This window comes from Hyperolius riggenbachi, chromosome 10, assembly GCF_040937935.1.
Source record: "Hyperolius riggenbachi isolate aHypRig1 chromosome 10, aHypRig1.pri, whole genome shotgun sequence".
Classification (NCBI taxonomy): Eukaryota; Metazoa; Chordata; class Amphibia; order Anura; family Hyperoliidae; genus Hyperolius; species Hyperolius riggenbachi.
In genome coordinates this window covers 193481441-193507655 of record NC_090655.1, presented here as the reverse complement: position 1 = coordinate 193507655, position 26215 = coordinate 193481441, and the positions used below count along the sequence as shown (strand labels likewise).

The 26215-nt window shown below is 46.5% G+C and overlaps 2 protein-coding genes across 2 annotated transcripts in view; both read right to left on the bottom strand.

The window, feature by feature from the left end:
- LOC137534120 (pulmonary surfactant-associated protein D-like) overlaps positions 1-26215 on the bottom strand; it is a 144168-nt gene that overhangs the window by 90128 nt on the left and 27825 nt on the right. The gene's annotated exons all lie outside the window — the stretch shown is intronic.
- LOC137536767 (uncharacterized) lies at positions 12598-13227 on the bottom strand. The gene has a single exon (XM_068258974.1). It carries the CDS (start codon positions 13225-13227, stop codon positions 12598-12600), a length of 630 nt encoding a protein of 209 aa, XP_068115075.1.

Genomic DNA, 26215 nt, shown 5'->3' with positions numbered 1-26215 from the left:
AGACTGTACTGCAGTTACTGATCTCCTGAGGAGCAGGAGATAAAGGTGATGCTGCAACTACTGGTCACCTGAGGAGCAGGTGATTCAGACTGTACTGCAGTATCAATCACCTGAGGAGCAGGTGATTCCTAAACAGAGAATCCCTCACCAGTGACTAGGTTCACTGGTGAGGACAGGATAGTCAGACAGGCAGATTCGGTAACAGGCGGACAGATACGGTACAAAGACAGAAGGCTGAATCAGAGTAGTATTCAGGCAGAGTCGGCAACAGGAACAGATAGGCAAAGGCACAGAATCAGTAAGCAGAAGAGTAGTCAAGGCTAGCAGAAGGTCATAACAAATAATACAATTCAATTAGTACTTTAAGCTATCAACAGAGTCTGACTAAGTGTGGATCCCCAGCTCCTGCTGGTTCTAGCACACTTTGGGATCTGAGTAAGGTCTGAGTGCTAGCACGTAGCATTCGCAACAGCAGACGCGGAGCAACTGACAGGCAGGTCCTATATATACTAAGAGCGCTCCACAGCGCCGCCCCAGTCACTAAGCCAATCCGGAGAACTGCTGGAGTCAGCTGACCGGCTGATCAGCTGACTCCCCTTCTACTCGCATAAAGGTCCTGTCGCCTGGCGGGCGCGTAGCCCTCAGTCTATGTGCAACTGAGGGACCAGGCAAAACTCCAACATGTAACTGCGCGGCGGAGGCCGCCGGCTGTGATGCGGAGGCAGCCGCCATGCCACTCACCGCCGTGGCGGCATCTCCGCTATCCATTACATGCGTCTGCTTTTTTGTTTTTGCTACCTGGTCTGTAGGTAATAAAGAGCCTGAACCGTGTGAAAAATAGGGACCACCGAGCCTGTCTAGGAGTAAGACGCTTGGCGGTTTCAATGTACTCTAAATTTTTATGATCCGTATATACTGTTATCGTGTGCTCAGCCCCCTCCAGCCAATGTCGCCACTCTTCAAGTGCAAGTTTAATGGCTAGAAGCTCTCGATTTCCAAATGTCATAATTCCTCACAGCAGGAGAGAACTTTTTTGAAAAATAAGCGCAAGGATGCAACCTGCCCTGCAAACCAGAATGCTGAGACAAAACAGCCCCTACTCCAATCTCTGAAGCGTCCACCTCAACAATAAAGGATAGGGATACATCTACATGTCTCAAGATGGGGGCAGAACAAAACAAATTTTTTAGAGACGAAAAGGCAGCCAACGCCTCTGCCGACCAGTTATAAGTATCTGCCCCCTTCTTGGTAAGTTCCGTAAGAGGTGAGACTACAGAAGAAAAGCCTTTTATAAACCTCCTGTAGTAATTGGCGAAGCCAAGAAATCGCTGGAGCGCCTTTAAGCCCACCGGTCGAGGCCACTCCAATACTGCAGACACCTTTTTGGGGTCCATGGACAACCCTGCTGTGGAAATCACATAACCCAAAAAAGGAATGTAACGGTTGGGTGTCGCAACTCAGATGTCTGATTATTTGGTGATCTGCAGAATCACCAATAATGCAGACGCTATACCTGATTATGTGTGATCTGCAGAATCACCAATAATACCAGTATAGCAACACAAAGAGCTGAGTGTGTAGTGTTTGGTGCAACCGTAACTTTAATAGTTTTATGAGACCTCACCAGAGGGGCTGGTGAGGTACTATCGGTACACTGACCGTGTAATAGAGTTCAAGCTCCAGCAAGCTGGATATACAATACTGAAGAGACCGAATCTCCAGAGGAGCAGGTGATTCAGAGTGCACTGCAGCTGAGTGATCACCCGAGGAGCGGGTGACTCAGACTGTACTGCAGCCTAGGAGCAGGAGACACAAACAGTACTGCACTAATGATCGCCTGAGAAGCAGGTGATTCAGACTGTACAGCAGCCTAGGAGCAGAAAACGCAAACAGCACTGCACTAAAGAATAACTTCACCAGAGGAGCTGGTGAAGCTAGCGCCTCACCAGTGGCGAGGGCCCACTGGTGAGTAGAATGGTCTGACAGGCAAGGTTCGGCAACAGAGAGGTAAGCATCGGTACAGAATCGTGAGGCAGGAGAGTAATCGGTAATCAGGCAGAGGTTCAGCAACAGAGAGGTAAGTATCGGTACAGAATCGTGAGGCAAGAGAGTAATCGGTAATCAGGCAGAGGTTCAGCAACTAATAAGGCAGATAGGCAGAAGTACAGAATCAGAAAGCGAGATCAGAGTCAGAGTTTAGCCAAGAGTCATACACAGGAAATCAGTACAATATAACAATATCCTAGTCTAGGTGTGAAGTCCTTGATATCAACACCTGGTATCTAGTCTAAGGTCTGAGCGCTAACACGCGAGGTATTCACGACAACAGACAACCTCTGAATGAAGCCCGGAGGCTTAAGAAGCAGAGGAGACCCCACTGGCACGCCCCTCCTGAATCAGTCAATCCTGGGCGCCGTGGGACTCCTCTGACGTCAGCCGACCAGCAGGTCAGCTGACGGGCTTCCTCCCTGCATAAAGGTCCCGTCTGTGCGCGCGCCCGCGCGAGACGGCGACCTCTTGATCAAAAGAACGTTCCGTCCTCGGCGTCCTAGACGCCGGGAGGACGGATGGCGGCATGGAGACAGCTGCGGCGGCGGTGCTGTTCACCGCAGCTGCCTCCGAAACCTCAAAAAGGCACTTTTCTATCTTGGCAATCAATAAGTTCTGCCGTAACTTCCTTAGGACATATCTCACATGTTTTCTGTGTTCGGTCAGTGTAGGGGAAAAAATAAGGATATCATCAAGATAAACAAGGACAAATTTTCCCAAAAATAGATATGGTAGAGGATAACGATTTTTCACAGTAATCTTATTCAGACCTCTGTAATCGATACACGGCCTGAGGCCACCATCCTCCTTCTTCACAAAAAAGAAACCTGCCCCGACCAGGGACCTAAAAGGGCAGATAAAACTTTTGGCCAAATTGTCTGAGATATATTCCTGCATAGCCAGCTTTTCGGGCCTAGACAAATTATATAAATGACCCCTAGGAGGCATACAACCTGATCTCAAATCTATGGGGCAATCGAAGCTTCGATGGGGTGGAAGCTTGTCTGCAGCCCGGGGACAGAATACATCTGAAAAATCAGAGTACTGTCTAGGCAAACCCTCCACCTGAAGTTTCGTGCCACACACCGTGACTTTCCCCAAACAATGCTGTTGACAAAAAGAGGACCAACTTAATAATTGTCTGGAACTCCAGTCAATCTGAGGGGAATGCTTCTGAAGCCAAGGCATACCAAGGATCACCGAGGAGGTCGCCATTTTTAGAACAAGAAACTGAATTTGTTCTCTATGGAGAATTCCAATCTGACATGACAAAACAGGAGTCTGTGATAGAGATCGTTTTCCCTGCAGTGGTGAGTCATCCACTGCAGTAAGAACCACCTGTTGTCCCAAAGACTGGAGAGGAAGACCGAGCTGTACTGCAAAATCATAATCCATAAAATTGGCGGCTGAACCTGAGTCTATGAATGCCTATGTATCCTGGACCTGATCTTCCCAGGTAATTGTACATGGAAGGAGCAACCTAGAATCTACTGTCGGAACAGCTGAATCGCCTAAAGTGGTACCACCAACCACCAGGGAGTGATGTAAAGTGTCCGTCTCGTTAAGACAATTTCGGACCCTCTGATCTGTCTCCGGTGACGGAAAACAGGATCCTAAACGAGAGCTCCCAACCCCCTCAGATTTGGACAACTGCAAGGAATCAATTCTTTTCGAGTTATCCTGACAAAACGAAGGACCGGGCCCAGCTTTCCTAATAATCTTACCCCGAGTCTCTTTCTGATATCGGACTCGGGGATCAATCTTTATAGCCAAAGATATCGCCTCATCATCTAGAGACCTAGGTTCGGGGTGGCCCAACATCAAATCAGCCACAGTGTCAGAGAGTCCCGATAAAAAGCAATCAAGCAAAGCATGTTGCTCCCATCTAGTAGTCACCGCCCACTTTGTAAACTCTGCAGCATACACCTCTACAGTATTATAAGTTTGTCTGAGGGTCTTAAGCTTCCTCTCTGACGTTATAGCTAAATCGGGATCATCATATAGAACTGCCATAGCTTCAAAGAAACCCTGTACAGAAGCTAAGGCTTCATGATTATCTGGAAGACTATAGGCCCATGTCTGCGAGTCTCCTGATAATAAGGTCTTTAACAAAATGAACCTCTGGCTTTCTGACCCTGAAGCCATGGGACATACTTCAAAATAGGAAAGGCATTGATTCTTAAAATTTTGAAAATTGGACCTATGCCCAGAAAATCTCTCAGGAAGAGGTAGTCTGGGCTCTGGAACAAGAGGGGATGACACTGGTATAGTATGTGTTGGAATGTCTTGTAAGGCTTCAGATAGTTGGAAAATCTGAGCCTGTTGAGTACTGACTGTAAGAGATAGTCGGTCAATAGCTGTAATCAAGACTTCCACATGACCAGCCAGTGTATCCATGATATCTGGTCTGCTGTTCTGTAATGATTGGGTGCTGCAACTCAGACGTCTGATCATTGGTGATCTATGAATCACCAATAATACAGACGCTATACCTGATTATGTGGTGATCTGCAGTATCACCAATAAAACTAGTATACAGTGGGTTGCAAAAGTATTCGGCCCCCTTGAAGTTTTCCACATTTTGTCACATTGCTGCCACAAACATGAATCAATTTTATTGGAATTCCACATGAAAGACCAACACAAAGTGGTGTACACATGAGAAGTGGAATGAAAATCATACATGATTCCAAACATTTTTTACAAATAAATAACTGCAAAGTCGTGTGTGCATAATTATTCGGCCCCCTTTGATCTGAGTGCAGTCAGTTGCCCATAGACATTGCCTGATGAGTGCTAATGACTAAATAGAGTGCACCTGTGTGTAATCTAATGTTAGTACAAATACAGCTGCTCTGTGAGGGCCTCAGAGATTGTCTAAGAGAATATTGGGAGCAACAACACCATGAAGTCCAAAGAACACACCAGACAGGTCCAAGACAGGTCAGTGATCAAGCTATTGATAAATTTAAAGCAGGCTTAGGCTACAAAAAGATTTCCAAAGCCTTGAACATCCCAAAGAACACTGTTCAAGCGATCATTCAGAAATGGAAGGAGTATGGCACAACTGTAAACCTACCAAGACAAGGCCATCCACCTAAACTCACAGGCCGAACAAGGAGAGCGCTGATTAGAAATGCAGTCAGGGCTGGATTTGTACTTTTTGCCGCCCAAGGCCAACTATTGCCAGCCGCCCCATGAGCATCCAACTTGGGTGACTATCAGATCTCTTGGTAGGGAGCAGATAAAAATGGCGTGGCACTAGTGCCTATAAAAATGAACACGCCATAGGTGGCAATAGTACAAGCCATGATTAGCAGCGATGAGGCTAAATAATGGTGGACGATAAATAGCGGGCGCTATCCTGCAGCATAATTTTACCTTCTTGATGCTAATTGCAGCTTTTACTATAGCCATCTACGATGGCAGAGAGTAGGTAAAGGCAGTGGGGGTTAGTGTTAGGCAGCAGGTGTGGAGTAGTCCAGAGTTAGACAACGGGGGAGTGGGGGGGGGGGTTGGAGTGGTAGGGTGAGGTGTAGGCAGAGGGAGGATTCAGCGTCAGAGTAGGCAAAGGTGTCTTCTCCACTTCCTTATTGTTAGTTTGCAGCTGTCCGGCAGCCAGCCAATCACCATACGGCTTTAGTCACCACATGGTGATTGGCTGGCTGTAGGACTCCTGCAAACTAAACAGGAAATGGAGGAGACCCGATCACCAGGACCAGGTAATGTATGAGAGATGCCGGTAATGACATCGTGTTACTAAGGTTATTTAACATTTTAGGAGATTTCTAAAATGTTAAATAACCTTTGTAGCAAGATATCATTATTGGCATCTCCCTGCATCATTTTTTTGGGGGCGCTTTTAAATGTACCATTTTGTTGAGGCCACTGTGAGCCTGCAGCCTACCCTCCATCCCCACAGTGGCCTTCTGCCCTCACTTCCCCCCTCACGAAACATGCCTTAAAGGGAACCTATACTGAATGTATGGAAGCTACCATATGCATTACAAAATATCAATTGTCTGACAGTAATGCATGCTGCAGTCACACAACTTCAGCAAACATATAGTGAAGAGAAATGGGAGTTAAGCTATGTAACCACATTGTGATTGTTTAAACTATTTTTCCAGAGACGTTTTCTGAGCAACAATCGATCATTTCTGTGATCTCGCGTCGTGGGTAGGTGTGCTCGTTTAGGTAAAATAATGCCTTGCGACGCACGGCGATAACGACACTTACGGCAGATCTTTAAAGGGACCCAGAGATGAACCTGACATAGGAAAATGAAAAAGATGTTATACATACCTGGGGCTTCCTCCACCCCCATATGCTCTGATCGAGCCCACTCTGCCGTCCACCGTTGCCTGCATGTACGAGAACCGGGTCCCGTCACTGACGTCATCGGAGCCAGCTACGCAGGAGAAGTGAGCCCTCTACGTATCTCTCCAGCGCACTTCCCTTATGCTTAGACTGGCTCTGACTGATGGAACGGGGACCCGGTTCTCGTATCTGCAGGCAGTTGAGGATGGCGATGTGAAATCGATCAGCGTGTATGGGGCTGGAGGAAGCCCCAGGTATGTATAACATCTTTATTTCATCTATGGTTCCCCTTAAGCTCCCTGACGTCTCCCGTGCAAAGTCGTGCAATCTTTTGAACTCTCGTTGACGCCTTTTGTGTGAAGGCACGTGTTCCCTTGGGCAGGAAGATGAATCGAGGAATGCTTGTTCGCCAGGCCAAATTGCTGAGCGTTCCCTGATCCATCCAGTAGTCAGGATGGTTGAACTCGATGAACGTATGTCTTTTTTTCAACCAAAATAACTATGTAACTAAGTATGCGGCTTAACAACACCTGGTCTACGTGTTATATGAGGCAGAGATCAAGCAGAACAACAGCTTCTAAGAACACAGACAGAGACAGACCTCTGCCCCAAGTCTCCAGCATCTTCTCTCCCTCCTCTTTCCTTCATGTCCCCCCTCTCAGCATTCCAGCAAAGGCAGACTCCAAAACCAATACACATACCTATCCACACAGAAGCAGCCAGTACTAGTGTCCTTCCCAGAGTGTCCCTGACTCCCTGTCAGACGCAGCTGTAGTTGAGCCTGGCATGCACATCTCCTCCGATCTCCTCCACGTGAAGCTTCAGGGGGCGGGTAGAAGAACGACGTTACAGCCAGCCAGCTTGGATTAAGACTGGAGGCAGCAGCCAGCATGGATGCTGCTCTGCACATCTGGGCCCGCTATTACTGCCTGATTGCCCGTGTCCATGACCCAGGAGAAAGGAATCAGCAGTGCAGTTAGACCATGTTCTGGACTGTGCGTGCGGGGAGTGGACCATCCCGGGATTTCAAGGCTGAGGCTGCTCTGTGTCCCCACACTGTCTACTTTTAGTAATTGCCGTGCTCTTCCGTCACCGAGATCTTTCATCTCCGCCAGCCACGTGTTTTTACATATATTGCAGTGCCAGCATGTAAACCATATGCCTGCCCGGGGCCGCCCACTGGCTGCTGCTATCTGCACACTAATGCAGGGCGGCAGTGGACCAAGTCTGACTGTCTCCTGCTGATACTTGCGTGTGAGTCAGAGTACAATGCGCAGCTGGCGGTACGCATGACTAATTAGCGCGGCCGGGCGCTTTGATCCTGATTGCAGCATACACCACAACAAATGCTCACTGCCCTTTAGCCGCCCTATAAAAGCCTGAATTTTTGGCCGCCCTAGGCCGTTGCCTAGGCGGCCTTGGCAGAAATCCGGCCCTGAATGCAGTCAAGAGGCCCATGGTGACTCTGGACGAGCTGCAGAGATCTACAGCTCAGGTGGGAGACTCTGTCCATAGGACAACTATTAGTCATGCACTGTACAAGGTTGGCCTTTATGAAAGAGTGGAAAGAAGAAAGGCATTGTTAACAGAAAGCATAAGAAGTCCCGTTTGCAGTTTGCCACAAGCCATGTGGAGGACACAGCAACCATGTGGAAGAAGGTGCTCTGGACAGATGAGACCAAAATGGGACTTTTTGGCCAAAATGCAAAACGCTATGTGTGGCAGAAAACTAACACTGCACATCACTCTGAACACACCATCCCCACTGTCAAATATGGTGGTGGCAGAATCATGCTCGGGGGGTGCATCTCTTCAGCAGGGACAGGGAAGCTGGTCAGAGTTAATGGGAAGATGGATGGAGCCAAATACAGGGCAAACTTGGAAGAAAATCTCTTGGAGACTGCAAAAGACTTGAGACTGGGGCGGAGGTTCACCTTCCAGCAGGACAATGACCCTAAACATAAAGCCAGGGCAACAATGGAATGGTTTAAATCAAAACATATCTAGGTGTTAGAATGGCCCAGTCAAAGTCCAGATCTAAATCCAATCGAGAATCTGTGGCAAGATCTGAAAACTGCTGTTCACAAACGCTGTCCATCTAATCTGACTGAGCTGGAGCTGTTTTGCAAAGAACAATGGGCAAGGATTTCAGTCTCTAGATGTGCAAAGCTGGTAGAGACATACCCTAAAAGACTGGCAGCTGTAATTGCAGCAAAAGGTGGTTCTACAAAGTATTGACTCAGGGGGGCGAATAATTACGAACACCCCACTTTGCAGTTATTTATTTGTAAAAAATGTTTGAAATCATGTATGATTTTCGATCCACTTCTCACATGTACACCACTTTGTATTGGTCTTTCATGTGGAATTCCAATAAAATTGATGTATGTTTGTGGCAGTAATGTGACAAAATGTGGAAAACTTTAAGGGGGCCGAATACTTTTGCAACCCACTGTAGCTAGCTGAGAGTAAGGTGTGGTGTTTGGTGCAACAGTAGAACAAATGGATAGATCTCTCCAGAGGAGCTGGTGAGTACTATCTGCAACAACAGTGCTAGACCTCACCAGAGGAGCTGGTGAGTACTAGCTGCAAGAACAGTGCTAGACCTCACCAGAGGAGCTGGTAGGTACTAGCTGCAACAGTATAGACTTCTCCAGAGGAGCTGGGGGGTTTATCAACACAAATAACAATACCTTTACCAGAGGAGCTGGGAAAGTACTAAATAATGAGAGAATTAAAGAAGTTTGGCTAAACCTTACCAGAGGAGCTGGTAAGGTACTGACAGTACAAATGACTGAATAGTTTGACTAGACCTTGCCAGAGGAGCTGGCAAGATAATAACAGCACAAGTGACTGAATAGACAGAGGTGCCAAGCGTATTTTGGACTCCGTGGTGTGTATCACTCCAGTTGTTTATTGCCTGAGGAAGCGGGATTTTGCCCGTGAAACGCGTTGCAACTTGTCTTTGGAGTATATAAATAAATTATTTATTACTTGAATCGACAGTACCTGTGTCTGTTTTGGGTTGGCTGGTCCACCACCGCATCCCGAATGTTTTAAACATTTTAATGACTTTTATCCTACTGGCACCTCTGTACAGCTCTACACAAGTGACTGAATAGTTTAGCAAGACCTTGCCAGAGGAGCTGGCAAGGTACTATCAGTCACTGGAGCTTATATAAGTGCGCCTGAACCTCACCAGAGGAGCTGGTGGGTTCTAAAGGCCAGAGAACCTCACCAGTGGCTAGGGCCCACTGGTGAGTAGAGTAGTCAGACAGGCAAAGTACGATAACAGGCAGGCAGAGACAGTACCAAAACAGCAGGCAAGAGAGTAGTTAATATCAGGCAGAGGTTCAGCAACTAAGGTCAGAAAGGCAGATGTACAGAATCGTTTAGCAATAGCAAGGTCAAAGAGTAGCCAGAATCATGCACAGGTTATCAGAAATACAATGTAATAATAACTAACTATAGATAGATGTATATCGCAAACACTGCATATACATCTATCATCAACTGGAACCTCTCTAGGTCTGAGCACTAACACGAGTGTATTCGCAACAGCAGACGAGTTGCCAATGATTAGTGAAGGCTTAAGAAGCCGAGGAGAGCCCAGCGCCACGCCCCCTAACAATCAGCCAATCCGAGCAGCGCGAGTCACTCAGCTGACGCGCCTTCTTCCAGCATAAAGGTCCTGTCTCCGCGCATGCCCGCGCGATACAGAGACCCTATGAGCAAGAGACAATGCTGTTCCCGGCATGCTGGACGCGGCCGGGACGGATAAGACCTGTGAACAGGGAACAAAGGCGGCTGCGGGTATAACATGCGTATCCGCAGCCGCAAAGTTTCCAGATGTTACAATAAATGTGCAAATTCACAGTGTTGTGACCAATATAAAAATGCAAAAATTAATAAAAATGCAAAATTATGCAAATCAATGACCAGTGTCATTCATCTTTTATGAAGCAATTGAGATCTATATGGGCATTTAAACTCCCTGGTCTGAATGTGTCGAGTTGGTAAATCCACCTTGTTTCCCACTGGGACAAGGTTTTAATGGTACTACCACCCCTCCAATGCGGTTTTACACTGTCTATAGCAAAACATCTGATACCATCTGGTGATTTCTCATGACACTGAGCAAACTGTTCTGGAATACTATGCTTTTTATCTTCAGGAATTTTAATATTATAAATATGTTCAGAAAAAAGTTTCTTTACCATCCTGCCCGTGCGGCCCACATACTGTAGACCGCACGGACAGACAACCAAATAGACCACCCACTTAGTAGTGCAGGTGAGGAATTGATTGATTTTAAATTCCCTACCATTAACATGAGAGGTAAAGGTCTTGGTACTCCTGCCCCCAAACTCACATATCTTGCAAAGATGTCTTTTTTTACAGGGAAAAAACCCTTTAAGGTCTGAGAACATGCTCGGTCTATTGAAAGTGCAGCAATTCCTCACCAATTTATTCCCTACATTGGGTGGTCTTCTGAAAATACTACGGGGATTTTTTGGGAGATGGGGACCTAAGACTGGACCCTTCTTTAAAATGCCACAATTTTTATTTAAAACACGCTTCACAGTCTGATGATTTTTGGAAAAAGTAGTAACAAATGAAAAATCATTCATACGATTGATATCAAAATTGGGGGGCTTTTTTTGCAGCCTAACGCTACGTCCTTCCTGCAGAACCTTACTTCTCTCTTTCCATATAATATCGAGGTTGTATCCTTTTGACACAAACCGATCCTCAATAATCTGTGATTGGGCCCAGTAATCCGTTTCATAGGTACAATTTTGCATAATTCTACAAAACTGTCCCCGAGGAGCATTATTTAACCAGGGGCGGTAGTGACAACTATCATACCTAATGTAAGAATTTCGGTCCGTACCCTTAAAGAAACATTTAGTCCTCCACAGACCATCATTCAATAAAAACGTGTAGATCTAAAAAATTTGCTGAGGTCGTACTATATGAGACATCAAATTGTAAATTCCATTGGTTCTCATTAATATGCGCAATGAAAGCAAGTAGCGAATTTTCATCACCACTCCAGAAAAAGATGCAATCGTCAATGAATCTTCTCCATGATATAAGTGATCCCCCTTTAAACCCTTATAAATGTTGTTCCTCCCATACTGACATATAAATTCACTACACTGGGAGCATGTTTAGCCCCCATCGCTATGCCGCGTTGTTGACTGTAAAAGCGATGTTCAAACCAAAAATAATTTTTTGTAAATGAAAAAATGCATAAATTCTTCAGAAATTCTATCTGAGGTGCCAGTAGGTCACCTCTACTCTCTAAATATTTAACAATAACTCCCAGCGACCTATCTTGCGGTATACAAGTGTACAGATACTTGACGTCAGCCGCACATATGAAAACCGGATGGTCAATCGCTTGAATCAGTTTGTTAACCTCATCAATATGCAAAATCACATCAAGAGTGTCCTTTAAAAAGGCCAGCGTAGCCATAACCAGTGGTTGGAGAAACTGATCAAGGTATTCCCCCACCCAGTAGGTGACGGAGTGGATCCCCGACACAATGGGCCTACCGGGTGGGGTCTCCTGATCTTTGTGTAGCTTGGGGAGCACATATATCACAGGTTTCCTAGGATGTTTTATATTCAAATAATCGAACTCCTTTTGATTAAGAATGCCCTGAGCAAATCCCCCTTCAATAAAAGTTCCAACTTATATCTATAAGCTGCGGTGGGATCACCCTTTAAATGCCTGTAAGTGTCGACATCATCTAGTTGTGAATCTCCTTAATGTATGCTTCTTTTTCCCAAACAACAATCCCACTCCCCTTATCGGCAGCCTTCACAACCAATGTATCCTCCCTAGTCCCTACCCATTTCCTTCAACAACAGATGGTCTTTTTTGGTGAAATTGGATTTATCAAATCGATTATGTTCTAATCCTATCTCACCCAGTTCATCCAAAACCACTTTTTTAAAAATATTAACGTATTTGTTGTTCATGAGGTTCGGATTAAACAAGGATGGTTTTTTTAAATTGGTGTGCTGATATATTGGCGGTGGGGCCATCTGAAGAGGGGCGGTTTGCTGTAGAAAACTTTTTTTGATGTTAATCTTCCTGATATACTTATTCACAGTCAGTGTCACTTTACCTGTCTGGAAAATGCTCTCAAAGTCAGGTGTTATTATCTCGGCCTTTTTTGATCTGGTGTGTAGTTTCCTTCCTCCCCTTCTTCTTCGTCATCCCTGAACCTTTTTCTTTCCCACCCTTCTCCGTATGTCCGATGGTCGAGGGGCTGTGGTCTGGGTCGTGGAGGCAATGGAAGGGGTTTGGGTCGTGGTGGGTAATAAGGGGTGGGCTTGGGTCATGGCTGATGGTAAGGGGCCCGGACAACTGGTCTCTTGGGACATGATATATGGATATATGGTGTCCTTCGTGGAGAGGGTTTTTCTTTCCCACCCTTCTCCGTATGTCCGATGGTCGAGGGGCTGTGGTCTGGGTCGTGGAGGCAATGGATGGGGTTTGGGTCGTGGTGGGTAATAAGGGGTGGGCTTGGGTCGTGGCTGATGGTAAGGGGCCCGGACAACTGGTCTCTTGGGACGTGATGGATGGATATGTGGTGTCCTTCGTGGAGAGGGTAGTTGACGTGGAGCCTCCTGAAAAGGGGTACTAGGTTCCAAAGGTGCATATCTATTAAATGTAGGGACAACAAAATCTGGATGGTAATCAGATGGATATCTTTGTGGTGGATAGCAGGGTCCATAGGGCTTTGGATGTGGAAAAGGCTGTTTCGGAGGTGGACAATGTGGACGTGGTGGTGGTAAAGGTTTCGGTGGAGGTGGTTTTTTGGGTTTTTGCCATTTATACATATTTTTTGACTTACAATCGATTTTATCACGTTTAAATTTCTTACTTTTTTTTTTATATCTTTGATCACCTTTTCATTCTTAACCAAATCTTCTTGACATACTTTGAGAGCTTGGAATAATCTACTAGGGCCTTAAAAGGAACCAACTGCTCCTTCATAAGGTCAATTCCATAACTCACAGCTTTAAGTTTTGCTGCTTTTCGGGTAATAATTATTTCCATTGCCCTAATAGAGCACCCTTCTAAAAATTCCAACCATTCCGGGTCGTCCCCCTCCACTCTGATGTCCTCACTGAGTTGGAGTTGCCATCTCAAGCTGGGAGGGACAACACGGTCTGATTTATATTGTTCCAAAGTGCAAACCTCCCATTTTAGGGCTAATTCCTTCATTAACATTGCTTGCAAGTTGGAAAATGTACTTTCCAAATCATCATTAACAGCTAGATCATCATCACAGTTGAACATGCTATCAACATCAATAGTGTGTTTACATCTAAAATCAAAAATGTCCTCCATGCTGCTGCTATACTAGGACCTGTGGAGAGAAATATATTGAAAAGAGTAGTGTAATGATCTGCTCAGCTGTCTGCACGGGCAGAGGGCTGCAGGTCTTTGGAAAAGAGACCTGTCTTCGCTTTGCAAGTTTCAGAGTTGCTCTGCTGGTGAGGAATTTGCATACACTTGTCATGCAAACTGCTTAGCTGAGCTTCCTCTGATGGCTTGCAGTATAAAAAACATTTCTTTCCAGAATTCCTGGCGGGTCATGATGGTTTGTTCCTGCTAACTCACCTGGAGTATCAGCATTTGCTATTGTTTGCTAAGATTATCTTATAGTAATTCCTTGGGACTGCACTAGGCATCCCTTCTAGCATAGTCAAGTTGTATTATCTGTTTTGCCTTGTACTGTCTATCTGTTGCGATTGTCTTGTCGTCTGTGGCGGTCGACAGGAAATCGTTCTGTCTGTATTCTGCCTTAGGGGTGCTAGCCAGAGCAGCGGTTGCTACTGGTAGCCCCATCTGTCTGTCTGTCTGGATCGCATCCGCTCTAGCGGTAGTCTCTGTCTGGGAGTGTAGGCCAGAGCTGCGGTTGCTGCTGGCTACTCCTTCTCTCTGTCTTGTCTGGTACGAACGCTTGCTGTAGGCTCGGTGAGGTAACAGTTTAGCAAGTGTTTGCGTTCTCTATTTCGTGTTTGTGTTACTTTGGTTAGTTAGGGTGGCACGCTTATCACTGGGCGCCTAACGCGCGGTGATCGTGTCTTAAACGCGTTCGCTGTTGCGAATGAGTGCGGTGTTCGCGTTTAGCTAGCGTTTGTTATTTTCCTTGATCTTCTGATCGTTGTTATTTGCTATGTCTTTCTTGCTACACTTTGTCTAATTCGGTCTTGTGTCACTATTGGCAATCGCTACTCTTGCGATTGCGTTCCCACTTCGTTTCCGTTGTTGTGTGTTCACCGTCGCTGGGTGGCGACTAGATTGGTGGACACACATACATTCTGTCTCTGTGCTCTCTCTCTTTAAGGGCTATCTTGCCCTGCATTGCTTCAACTCGTACAATTCCCATCTGGCATCTGTGGCAGTGCAGAGGCTGTGTTCGTCTGCACTCCACAGCTCCGTCTGCCGGTGGGAATTTCCCTCTACAGGTGCATAGCACCATAGCTGGGTTCTGTCAAATTACACGCTTGTGGAGGATTTCCGCAATGTCAGTGCGCGTCCTGTGCACTGACCACGGAAATAATTCCGCAATCGTTACAAGTAGTAGCGCAATGGTAGACAAAAAGCAGCCAAGGTAAGCTCAGGGCCAGTCCTCAAGCCGTAAATGAAGAGTACAATGAAAACAATAGAAGCACCTGGCGCTGAAAAACAACGATTGCTAATGTAGCTAATGGTCGGTGTGATCTGTTGAATCAGTCCAGGAATGCTGTCTAATGCAAAGGCATATGGACTAGCCGTATAGCTGAATCAGTGTTCCGGGAAAAAAAAAAATTCGGAAAAATTTTTATGTAAATCAGTACCTCTAGGGGGTATATGCAATACCTCCCTACATGTATGTGCTGTCCTCCATGCAGTGGGATGAATGGTCCGGGGTCCGCAGTGATGGAGGAGCTCTATGTGCTCAGGAGATCGCACGGAGACGCCAAAACCGTCTCCTTCGCTTCCACCAGTAGTGACGTCACCGCCTGTCATCCACATGCGTTCCAGGACTCTGCTGGCTGTTTCCTGGTTACGCGGAGACAGAGGGGACAACCACAATAGTGCAGACAAGGTTGACAGAACCCACATAAAGTCGCACTTATGGAAAAATTCTTGAGTTTATTGCATATCTAAAAGGCTGCCGATAAGGGGGGTGGGATTGTTGTTTGGGAAAAAGAAGCATACATTAAGGAGATCCAAAAACATCTAGATGATGTCGACACTTACAGGCCTTTAAAGGGTGATCCCACCGGTGCTTATAGAGATGAGTTGGAACTATTATTGAAGTGGGGATTTGCTCAGGGCATTCTTAATCAAAAGGAGTTCGATTATTTGAATATAAAACATCCTAGGAAACCTGTGATATATGTGCTCCCCAAGCTACACAAAGATCAGGAGACCCCACCCGGTAGGCCCATTGTGTCGGGGATCCACTCCGTCACTGTAACGATTGGTGTAGCAAAACAGGAGTTTGGTTATTGTGTGATCTGCAGTATCACCAATAAGTCAGACACTATACCTGATTATATGGTGATCTACAGAATCACCAATAATGCAAGTATAGCTAACAAGGTAATTGCAAGTGTATAGTGCTTGGTGCAACTGTAATACTGATCAGTTTGGCAAACCCTCACCAGAGGAGCTGGTGGGTACTATCAGTAATGAACCTCACCAGTGACAAGGGCTCACTGGTGAGTGGAGTGGTCAGACAGATCGGATCGACAACAGACAGGAAGATACAGTACAAAATTGGCAGGCAAAAGGATAGAGATATTTCAGGCAGAGTCAGCAACAGGATCAGATGGTCTAAAGTACAAAATCGTTAAGCGAAAGCGAAGTCAGAAGAGAGCCAGAGTCAAACACAGGATATCTGTAACGATTGGGTGCTGTAACTCAGACGTCTGATTATTTGTGCTCTGCAGAACCACAAATAATACAGACGCTATACCTGATTATGTGGTGATCTGCAGTATCACCAATAATACAAGTATAGCTAGTAGACAGGGGTGCAGCTAAGGTTTTTGTGGCCCCAAGCGGACTGTAGGAAGTGGCTATCCCGCATAAGTGGGCGTGGCCATGACATGTGGGTGGAGCTGGAGGGCGGATTAGGGGTGGGGCTGTTTGCGGGGCAAATGGATGTGGGGGTGATTGAGGCGCGCACTGCGCGCCGCGCCTACAGATGGATTTGGCCATGACATTGTATGGGCGGAGCTTAACCGTAGCACAGCAAATATAGCCAACTATGACCATTAAATAATAAATGCAGCAACAGTTACCCCAGACACCAGAAAATAAAATTTGGGCCACATTTCAGCAGAAATCAAAAGCAATTTGGGCACATTTTCAGCAGAAATCAAACGCAATTAGGGCACATTTTCAGCAGAAATCAAACGCAATTAGGGCCACATTTCAGCAGAAATCAAACACAATTTGGGCACATTTTCAGCAGAAATCAAACGAAATTAGGGCACATTTTCAGCAGAAATCAAACGCGATTTGGGCACATTTTCAGCAGAAATCAAACACAATTTGGGCCACATTTCAGCAGAAATCAAACGCAATTTGGGCACATTTTCAGCAGAAATCAAACACAATTAGGGCACAGTTCAGCAGAAATCAAACAAAATTAGGGAACAGTTCAGCAGATATCAAACGCAATTAGGGCACATTTTCAGAGCTGCAAAAAGAAAAGAATTTACTCACCTGGCACTGGCAGAAAATAATAATTCGGAAGGTCCACTCCATAAACCGACGACTCGTTTCGGGGCCCCGTGGGGTCCCCTTTGTCAAGGTAACACAATACAGAATGGTAACCGTTACCATTCTGTATTGTGTTACCTTGACAAAGGGGACCCCACGGGGCCCCGAAACGAGTTGTCGGTTTATGGAGTGGACTGTTGTCACGTTGTTTAAATAAACCAGGAGATTGGTTCATTTGAGTGTGCGGACCTTCCGAATTATTCTTTGCAAAATACATTGGTCCTGCACCTCCTCAGTGGTGTGCGATTCTTCTTTGGATTTCTTTGATTGGCACTGGCAGAAGTCTTCTCTCCCCGTCTCCTCTCCTGGCCGGTGGCCGGCTCCTCAGGCGCGCAGTTCCCACGGAGCTCCCTCCCTCCTCCAATCTCCCGCGCTGATTGAATCAGGGCTACGGGAAGATGGCCACCCGAAGTCCTGTACTGGAGGCATAAATAGTCTCCAGAGCAGGGCTTCGGCGGCGGCCATCTTCCCGTAGCCCTGCCCTGCTCTGCTCTGCCAGCCCCGCGGGGCTGCGGGAAAACAGTGACGTCACGCCGACGTCACTGAGCCGCCGAGGCCCCTACGATCTTGAGGCCCCAAGCGGCCGCTTGGCTCGCTTTATGCCTCGCGGCGCCCCTGCTAGTAGAGAGTATGGTGTGGTGTTTGGTGCAACGGTATAGACTTCTCCAGTGGAGCTGGAGGGTCTAACAACACAAATATAAACAATAGACCTTTACCAGAGGAGCTGGCAAAGTATAAGCAAAGAGAGAATCAGAGCAGTTTGGCTAAACCTTACCAGAGGGGCTGGTAAGGAACTAACACCACAAGTGACTGAATAGTTTAGCTAGCCCTTACCAGAGGAACTGGTGGGCACTAGCTATAACAGAACAAGATAGTTTGGCAACACCTTACCAGAGGAGCTGGTAAGGTACTATCAGTGATAGGACTGTATCAGTTAATGTAACGATTGGTGTCAGCGAGAACAGACTTCTCTGATTATTGGTGATCTGCAGTATCACCAACAATACAGATGCTATACCTGATTATGTGTGATCTGCAGAATCACCAATAATACTGGTATAGCCAGAAACAGGACAACCAATGTAAGGGTAGGTGTTTGGTGCAACAGTAATGATAGAAATACTCGCTTTCCCAGAGGAGCTGGGAGAGAGGAATATCTCTATATAACACAGAAATACAAACTCCAGCAAGCTGGAGATACAGACAATAGTGAGATAGTCCACCTGAGGAGCGGGTAGAACTATGTTTAAACAAGCGTACTGATCACCCGTGGAGCGGGTGATTCAGACTGTAGTGTAGCCACTATTACCTGAGGAGCAGGTGGAGAGGATAATACTGTAGTGACTAATCACCTGAGGAGCAGGTGATAAAGACTGTACTGCAGCTACTAACTACCTGAGGAGCAGGTGATTCAGACTGTACTGCAGCTACTGACCACCTGAGGAGCAGGTGATTCAGATAGTACTGCAGCTAGTAATCTCCTGAGGAGGAGGTGATTCAGACTGTACTGCAGCTACTGACCACCTGAGGGGCAGGTGATTCAGATAGTACTGCAGCTAGTATTCACCTGTGAAGCAGGTGATGCTAGCAGAGGATCCCTCACCAGTGATTAGGCTCACTGGTGAGGACAGGAGAGTCAGACAAGCAGATTTGGCAACGAGCGGACAGCTACGGTACAGAGATAGAAAACTAGATCAGAGTAGTGTTTCAGGCAGAGTCAGCAACTATATCAGATAGGCAAAGGTACAGGATCAGTAAACTGAAGAGTAGTCAAGCTAGCAGAAGGTCATAACAAATAATTCAATTCAATTAGTACTTTAAGCTATCAACAGAATCTGGCTAAGGGTGGATCCCCAGCTCCTGCTGGTTCTAGCACACTTTGGGATCTGACTAGGTCTGAGTGCTAACACATAGCATATGCAACAGCAGACGCAGAGCAACTGAACGACCTGTCCTATATATACTGCAAGCGCTCCACAGCACCGCCCTAGTCACTCAGCCAATCCGGAGCATAGCTGGAGTCAGCTGACCGACTGATCAGCTGACTCCCCTTCTAGTTGCATAAATGTCCTGTCGCCTGGCGCGCGCGCGTAGCCCTTAGTCTATGAGCAATAGAAGGACCAGGCAAAGCACCCGCATGTAACTGCGCGTCGGAGACCGCCGGCTGCGACGCGGAGATAGCCACCATGCCGCTTGCTGTTGCGGCAGTATCTCCGCTATCCATTACAGTTAACAAGACTTTACCAGAGGAGCTGGTAAAGTACTATCAGTGAAAGACTGTATTGGTTAACAAGACTTCACCAGAGGAGCTGGTAAAGTACTATCTGACACAGTAACTGTATAGTTTAACAAAACCTTACCAGAGGAGCTGGCAAGGTACTATCAGAAACAAGTGTCACCTCACCAGAGGAGCTGGTGGACATAAAAGCACCTCGCCAGTGGCAAGGGCCCACTGGTGAGAGGAGTGGTCAGACAGGCAAGGTTCGGCAACAGAGAGGTAATATCAGTACAAAGCGATAGGCAAGAGAATAGTAGGTAAACAGGCAGAAGTTCAGCAACAAGGATTAGATAGGCAGAAGCACAGAATCAGTAAGCAAATGCGAGGTCAGAGTATAGCCAGAATCATACACAAGTAATCAATAACAATATCACAATTCCTAGTCTGGTGTGAAGTCCTTGGTTTCAACACCTGGGAACTAGTCTAAGGTCTGAGAGCTAACAATAACAATATCACAATTCCTAGTCTGGTGCGAAGTCCTTGGTTTCAACACTTGGGAACTAGTCTAAGGTCTGAGCGCTAACACAAAGTATTCACGACAGCAGACAGTTTGCGAATGGTGAACGAAGGCTTTATGAAGCAGTGGAAGACTCTCAGCCGCAGCCATCTCGGAACAGCCAATCCGAGCGGCGAGAGTCATCTCTGACATCAGCCGACCGGCAGGTCAGATGACTAGCCTTCTCCCAGCATAAAAGTCCTGTCTCCGCGCACGCCCGCAGCGACCCTATGAGCAGATGACAATACCGTTCCCGACGTGCTAGACGCCGACGGAACGGATGAGGTCTGAGAAGAGGAAGCAAAGGCGGCTGCGGGTACACCCTGCGTGTCCCCAGCCACCATTCCTACAGATGTTACAATATCAAGCAATATGACAACAATGATAATAATAAATCCTAGTCTTGTGTGAAATCCCCGGTTTCCTCCTGAATCAAAGCACACCGGATCTATCTAAGGTCTGAGTGCTAAAACGTAGCATTTGTAACAGCAGACAGTTTGCAAGTGACTCCAAGCGGCTTAAGAAGCGGAGGAGACCCCTCGGCCATGCCCACACCCATCAGCCAATCGGAAACGCCGAGAGCCTCCTCTGACGTCAGCTGACCGGCAGGTCAGCTGACGCGCCTCCTCCCTGCATAAAGGTCCTGTCTGTGCGAGCACGCGTGACAAAGCCACTCTATGAGCCACTGACAGTCCCCTCCTCGGCGTGCTAGACGCCGGAGGAACGGGAGAAACGCCCGACAGAGAAACCGAAGCAGCTGCGAGGGTATCCTGACTGCCCGCAGCTGCATCTCCAGAGACTGTTACAGTCACCTACCGGGTGGGGGAATACCTTGATCAGTTTCTCCAACCACTGGTTATGGCTACGCCGGCCTTTTTAAAGGACACTCTTGATGTGATTTTGCATATTGATGAGGTTAACGAACTGATTTAAGTGATTGACCATCCGGTTTTCATATGTACGGCTGACGTCAAGTCGCTGTACACTTGTATACCGCAAGATAGGTCGCTGGGAGTTATTGTTAAATATTTAGAGAATAGAGGTGACCTATTGGCACCTCAAATAGAATTTCTGAAGAATTTATGCATTTTTTCATTTACAAAAAATTATTTTTGGTTTGAACATCGCTTTTACAGTCAATGCGGCGTAGCGATGGGGGCTAAACATTCTCCCAGTGTAGCGAATTTATATATGTCAGCATGGGAGGAACAACATTTAGAAGGGTTTAAAGGGGGATCACTTATACCATGGAGAAGATTCATTGACGATTGCATCTTTTTCTGGAGTGGTGATGAAAATTCGCTACTTGTTTTCATTGTGCATATTAATGAGAACCAATGGAACTTAAGCGCTGCGTAATATGTTGGCGCTTTATAAATTCAATAAATAATAATAATAATAACTTACAATTTGATGTCTCATATAGTACGAGTTCAGCAAATTTTTTAGATCTACACTTTTTTTGAATGATGGTCTGTGGAGGACTAAATGTTTCTTTAAAGGGAAGGTTCAGGGAGGGGATTCAAAAAATAAAAATAAATTTCCACTTACCTGGGGCTTCCTCCAGCCCGTGGCAGGCAGGAGGTGCCCTCGCCGCCCCTCCGCAGGCTCCCGGTGGTCTCCAGTGCCCGACCCGACCTGGCCAGGCCGGCTGCCAGGTCGGGCTCCTCTGCGCTCCATTTCCTGGGACTTCTGCGTCCCACGACGGCGCGCTGACGTCATCGGACGTCCGCCGGGCTGTACTGCGCATGCGCAGAACTACTGCGCATGCGCAGTACAGCCCGGCGGACGTCCGATGACGTCAGCGCGCCATCGTGGGACGCAGAAGTCCCAGGAAATGGAGCGCAGAGGAGCCCGACCTGGCAGCCGGCCTGGCCAGGTCGGGTCGGGCACCGGAGACCACCGGGAGCCTGCGGAGCGGCGGCGAGGGCACCTCCTGCCTGCCACGGGCTGGAGGAAGCCCCAGGTAAGTGGAAATTTATTTTTATTTTTTGAATCCCCTCCCTGAACCTTCCCTTTAAGGGTACGGGCTGAAATTCTTACATTAGGTATGATAGTTGTCACTACTGCCCCTGGTTGATAAATGCTCCTCGGGGACAATTTTGTAGAATTATGCGAAATTGTACCTATGAGACGGATTACTGGGCCCAATCACAGATTATTGAGGATCGGTTTGTGTCAAAAGGATACAACCTCGATATTATACGGAAAGAGAAAAGTAAGGTTCTGCAGGAAGGACGTAGCGTTAGGCTGCAACCCCCCCCCCCCCCCATTTTGATATCAATCGTATGAATGATTTTTCATTTGTTACTACTTTTTTCAGAAATCCTCAGACTGTGAAGCATGTTTTAAATAAAAATTGGGGCATTTTAAAGAAGAATCCAGTCTTAGGTCCCCATCTCCCAAAAAATCCCCGTAGTATTTTCAGAAGACCACCCAATGTAGGGAATAAATTGGTGAGGAATTGCTGCACTTTCAATAGACCGAGCATGTTCCCAGACCTTAAAGGGTTTTTTCCCTGTAAAAAAAGACATCTTTGCAAGATATGTGAGTTTGGGGGCAGGAGTACCAAGACCTTTACCTCTCATGTTAATGGTAGGGAATTTAAAATCAATCAATTCCTCACCTGCACTACTAAGTGGGTGGTCTATTTGGTTGTCTGTCCATGCGGTCTACAGTATGTGGGCCGCACGGGCAGGATGGTAAAGAAATGTTTTTCTGAACATATTTATAATATTAAAAATCCTGAAGATAAAAAGCATAGTATTCCAGAACATTTTGCTCAGTGTCATGAGAAATCACCAGATGGTATCAGATGTTTTGCTATAGACAGTGTAAAACCGCATTGGAGGGATGGTAGTACCATTAAAACCTTGTCCCAGTGGGAAACAAGGTGGATTTACCAACTCGACACATTAAGACCAGGGGGTTTAAATGCCCATACAGATCTCAAATGCTTCATAAAAGATGAATGACACTGGTCATTGATTTGCATAATTTTTCATTTTTATAATTTTTATTAATTTTTGCATTTTTATATTGGTCACAACACTGTGAATTTGCACATTTATTCTTGTAATAGATTCATATGTATGCTTTTATGACTGTTTTATACATATTTATTGGTTGTATTGTTGCAGAGCTATGCAATAATGTTATACTGAATTGTTGTTTGTTCCTCCGCGCTTCCTGTAATGCTGGCTGCTAATTGCATGGGAAGTGGGAGGAGTTGTATACCCTATCTATACCTTGTGCAATATGTATTATGTAATCCCCTGATGAAGGCAAATGGCCGAAATCCGGATCGGGAATATGTTTTTAGATATGCAATAAACTCAAGAATTTGTCCATAAGTGCGACTTTATGTGGGTTCTGTCAACCTTGGGCGCAGTCTGCACTATTGTGGTTGTCCTCTCTGTCTCTCCGTAACCAGGAAACAGCCAGCAGAGTCCTGGAACGCATGCGGATGACAGGCGGTGACGTCACTACTGGCAGAAGCAAAGGAGATGGTTTTGGCGTCTCCGTGCAATCTCCTGAGTACATAGAGCTCCTCCACCACTGCGGACCCCAGACCATTCATCCCACTGCATGGAGGACAGCACATACATGTAGGGAGGTATTGCATATACCCCCTAGAGGTACTGATTTACATAATTTTTTTTTTCCGGAACACTGATTCAGCTATACGGCTAGTCCATATGCCTTAGATTAGACAGCATTCCTGGACTGATTTAACAGATCACACCGATCGTTAGCTACATTAGCAATCGTTGTTTTTCAGCGCCAGGTGCTCCTATTGTTTTCATTGTACTCTTCATTTAGGGCTTGAGGACTGGCCCTGAGCTTACCTTGGCTGCTTTTTGTCTACCATTGCGCTACTAGTTTCAATTTATTTATAAGTAAAGTTTAGGTTAGCAGGAATGGTTGCATGGCCAGCTAGCTTTTCATCCTTCCCACCCTTGCCCTGGAATCTTCTAGACTTCAAAGTGCTGTCCTTTGCTTTGTGTGTGGTTGTTGGTAGAGTGGTGAGCACTGGCGAACTGAGGGGGCTATTCCGGGTGTCTGGAACCTCCTCCCTGCACTGAGCTGTGTATTCAGCCAGGGAAGCCCGCATAATATAAACAGCCTCATTCTCCCTCCCTTCTTACTTCTGGTGCCTCCCTCCAGCTAATAGAATGAGAGAGGCAGCCCAGCTTCCCTCACAAGAAGATGCAGCCTGCAGTGAGAGAATGTTGATTATGGAGTCCTGGACTCTCCACAGCACAGAAGTGTCAGACATGATGAAATTAGAGTGCAGGCAAGCTGGTAAATATGCACAGCATGATGCAGAGCTTGCCTGGACTCAGGGTCTGTGGGCAAACATCTGTCTGGTCTCTCCCCATAGTTATAATGACTGCATGTGTGGGTAAGGTGTTTAACAAGCTGAAAAGTTTTTGACAGTCCCTAGACTCCAGGAGGGCTTCTTTCTGACTTGTGTGAGAGACTGACAGGGACAGGAGTCCGATTACAGGCAAGTAGCCTGTGTGATTTGGGACGGCAATACAGATAAGTTCTCTGCTCCATCTCAGGCTATTCTCAATTTCTCCACTCCTCTCTCTGGGCTAGTGCAACGCCAAAATGACAATAGCAATCGCTAGCAATTTGTGAGTGTGATTTTGTGAAGTGATTTTCAGAGCGATTTTTGAATGAATTGCTCAAAAACATGCTACATGCAGTATACCTGCGATTTTAAAAAAATAACAACGCTGCTGTGGGAACACCCTCATAGGGTAACATTAGCCAAGCGCTTTTCAAATCACTGTTGATTTGAAAAACGCTCAGAAGCACTCTTGGTGTGCACCAGCCTCCTTCATTCACCTTTGTTTCCCTCTTCCCCTAGTGCTGGGTATTTGTGTCTTCTTGTCATACAGGAAAGCTAAATAAAAGTGCAATCCTGGTGAGGCAAAATATTATTATTTAGTATTTATATAGCGCCGCCATCTTCCGCAGAAGCATATATCCCTGCATCATATGGGTATCGCTTGCGCTATGTGACACTATGTAGCATATTCCACTGAATTGTCCAAACTAAGTCTATCTCTTGTTCCTCTCTTGGGGAGTTGTTCCAGCGCTGTACCCCGTTCAAATTTGCTGCTACCAGAGGCCCTCAGAAACACTCGTGTCCTTGAGTACTTCCAAAGATAGGCAGCTCCGTAATACGCCAGCGCACTTTTGTGCATGGGCAGTATGGAGCCACCTGTATTCGGGACATACGTGCTTCTGGACCTTTCAGGAACACCCCCCTTAAAAATCCTGCGTTTGCCCTTGGTGAGCATAGCTGTCCTCCACGCAGTGGACCTGGGTTCAATTCCCAGCCAAGGTATGTGAGCTTGCTTTTGACATACTACAAATCCCTGCAAGAAAAATCCCTGCAAAACCAGAGAGAGAGAGAGAGAGAGAGAGAGAGAGAGAGAGAGAGAGAGAGAGAGGGGGAGGGTGGTGGTCCTTTTTGCTAAGGAACCTTGAATTCGGGTAATCCAGGTTCGGATATCTGGGAGAAATCCGCATCTGACCGGATAGGGTAAAAATGGTTGGATACCCGAATTTCCCGGGATCTGGATGAGCATCCCTGCCATTATTTTCCCCTGTGTGTATCAGTTTCACTGTCAAGAGTCACATATGATTACAATAACTTTCACCTGCTCTGTAGGCTGAATTTGTCTTATAACAGTTCCAGTTTATGCACTTGTGACACAATTACTCAAAAACAAATACCCACCATCGCTGACCTTTGGAGGCCACCCTGGTGAACAGCTCACCACTGCTTGATACTTTTGCCTGAGAGACTGAGAGATCCCATTGGCTAGTGTAATAACGAATGGGGAACCCCAGCAGCTAGTTCAAAGATGCTTTTTCTGGGGTCCCTCTTGTGTTCAGGAGTGGTGAGAGTGGGTGTGGTGGATGTGTTTGGGGGGTACAGTTGTCCAGGATGCTATGGGTGGTGGGGGCTGTAGATGGCTGGGTGTTGTGCTCAGCCGTTGACTGTCATTCGGGGGCTGGCACTCACTAAGCCCCAGCAGAGCTTTTTTAAAAGTGTCAACTTAACTTTATCTTCAAAAGTGTAACTTAACAGACTAATGGGAATCTTGCTCAAGGAAAATTCCCATTGGTCTGTTAAGGTACCGATGGGGAGCCCTGATGGATCTTTTAAACTTTAGTATAGCGAGTGCCGGCCGCGGGGAGTGACATATGCACCGTGTGCATGATGGGGATCTTAAAATTCCCT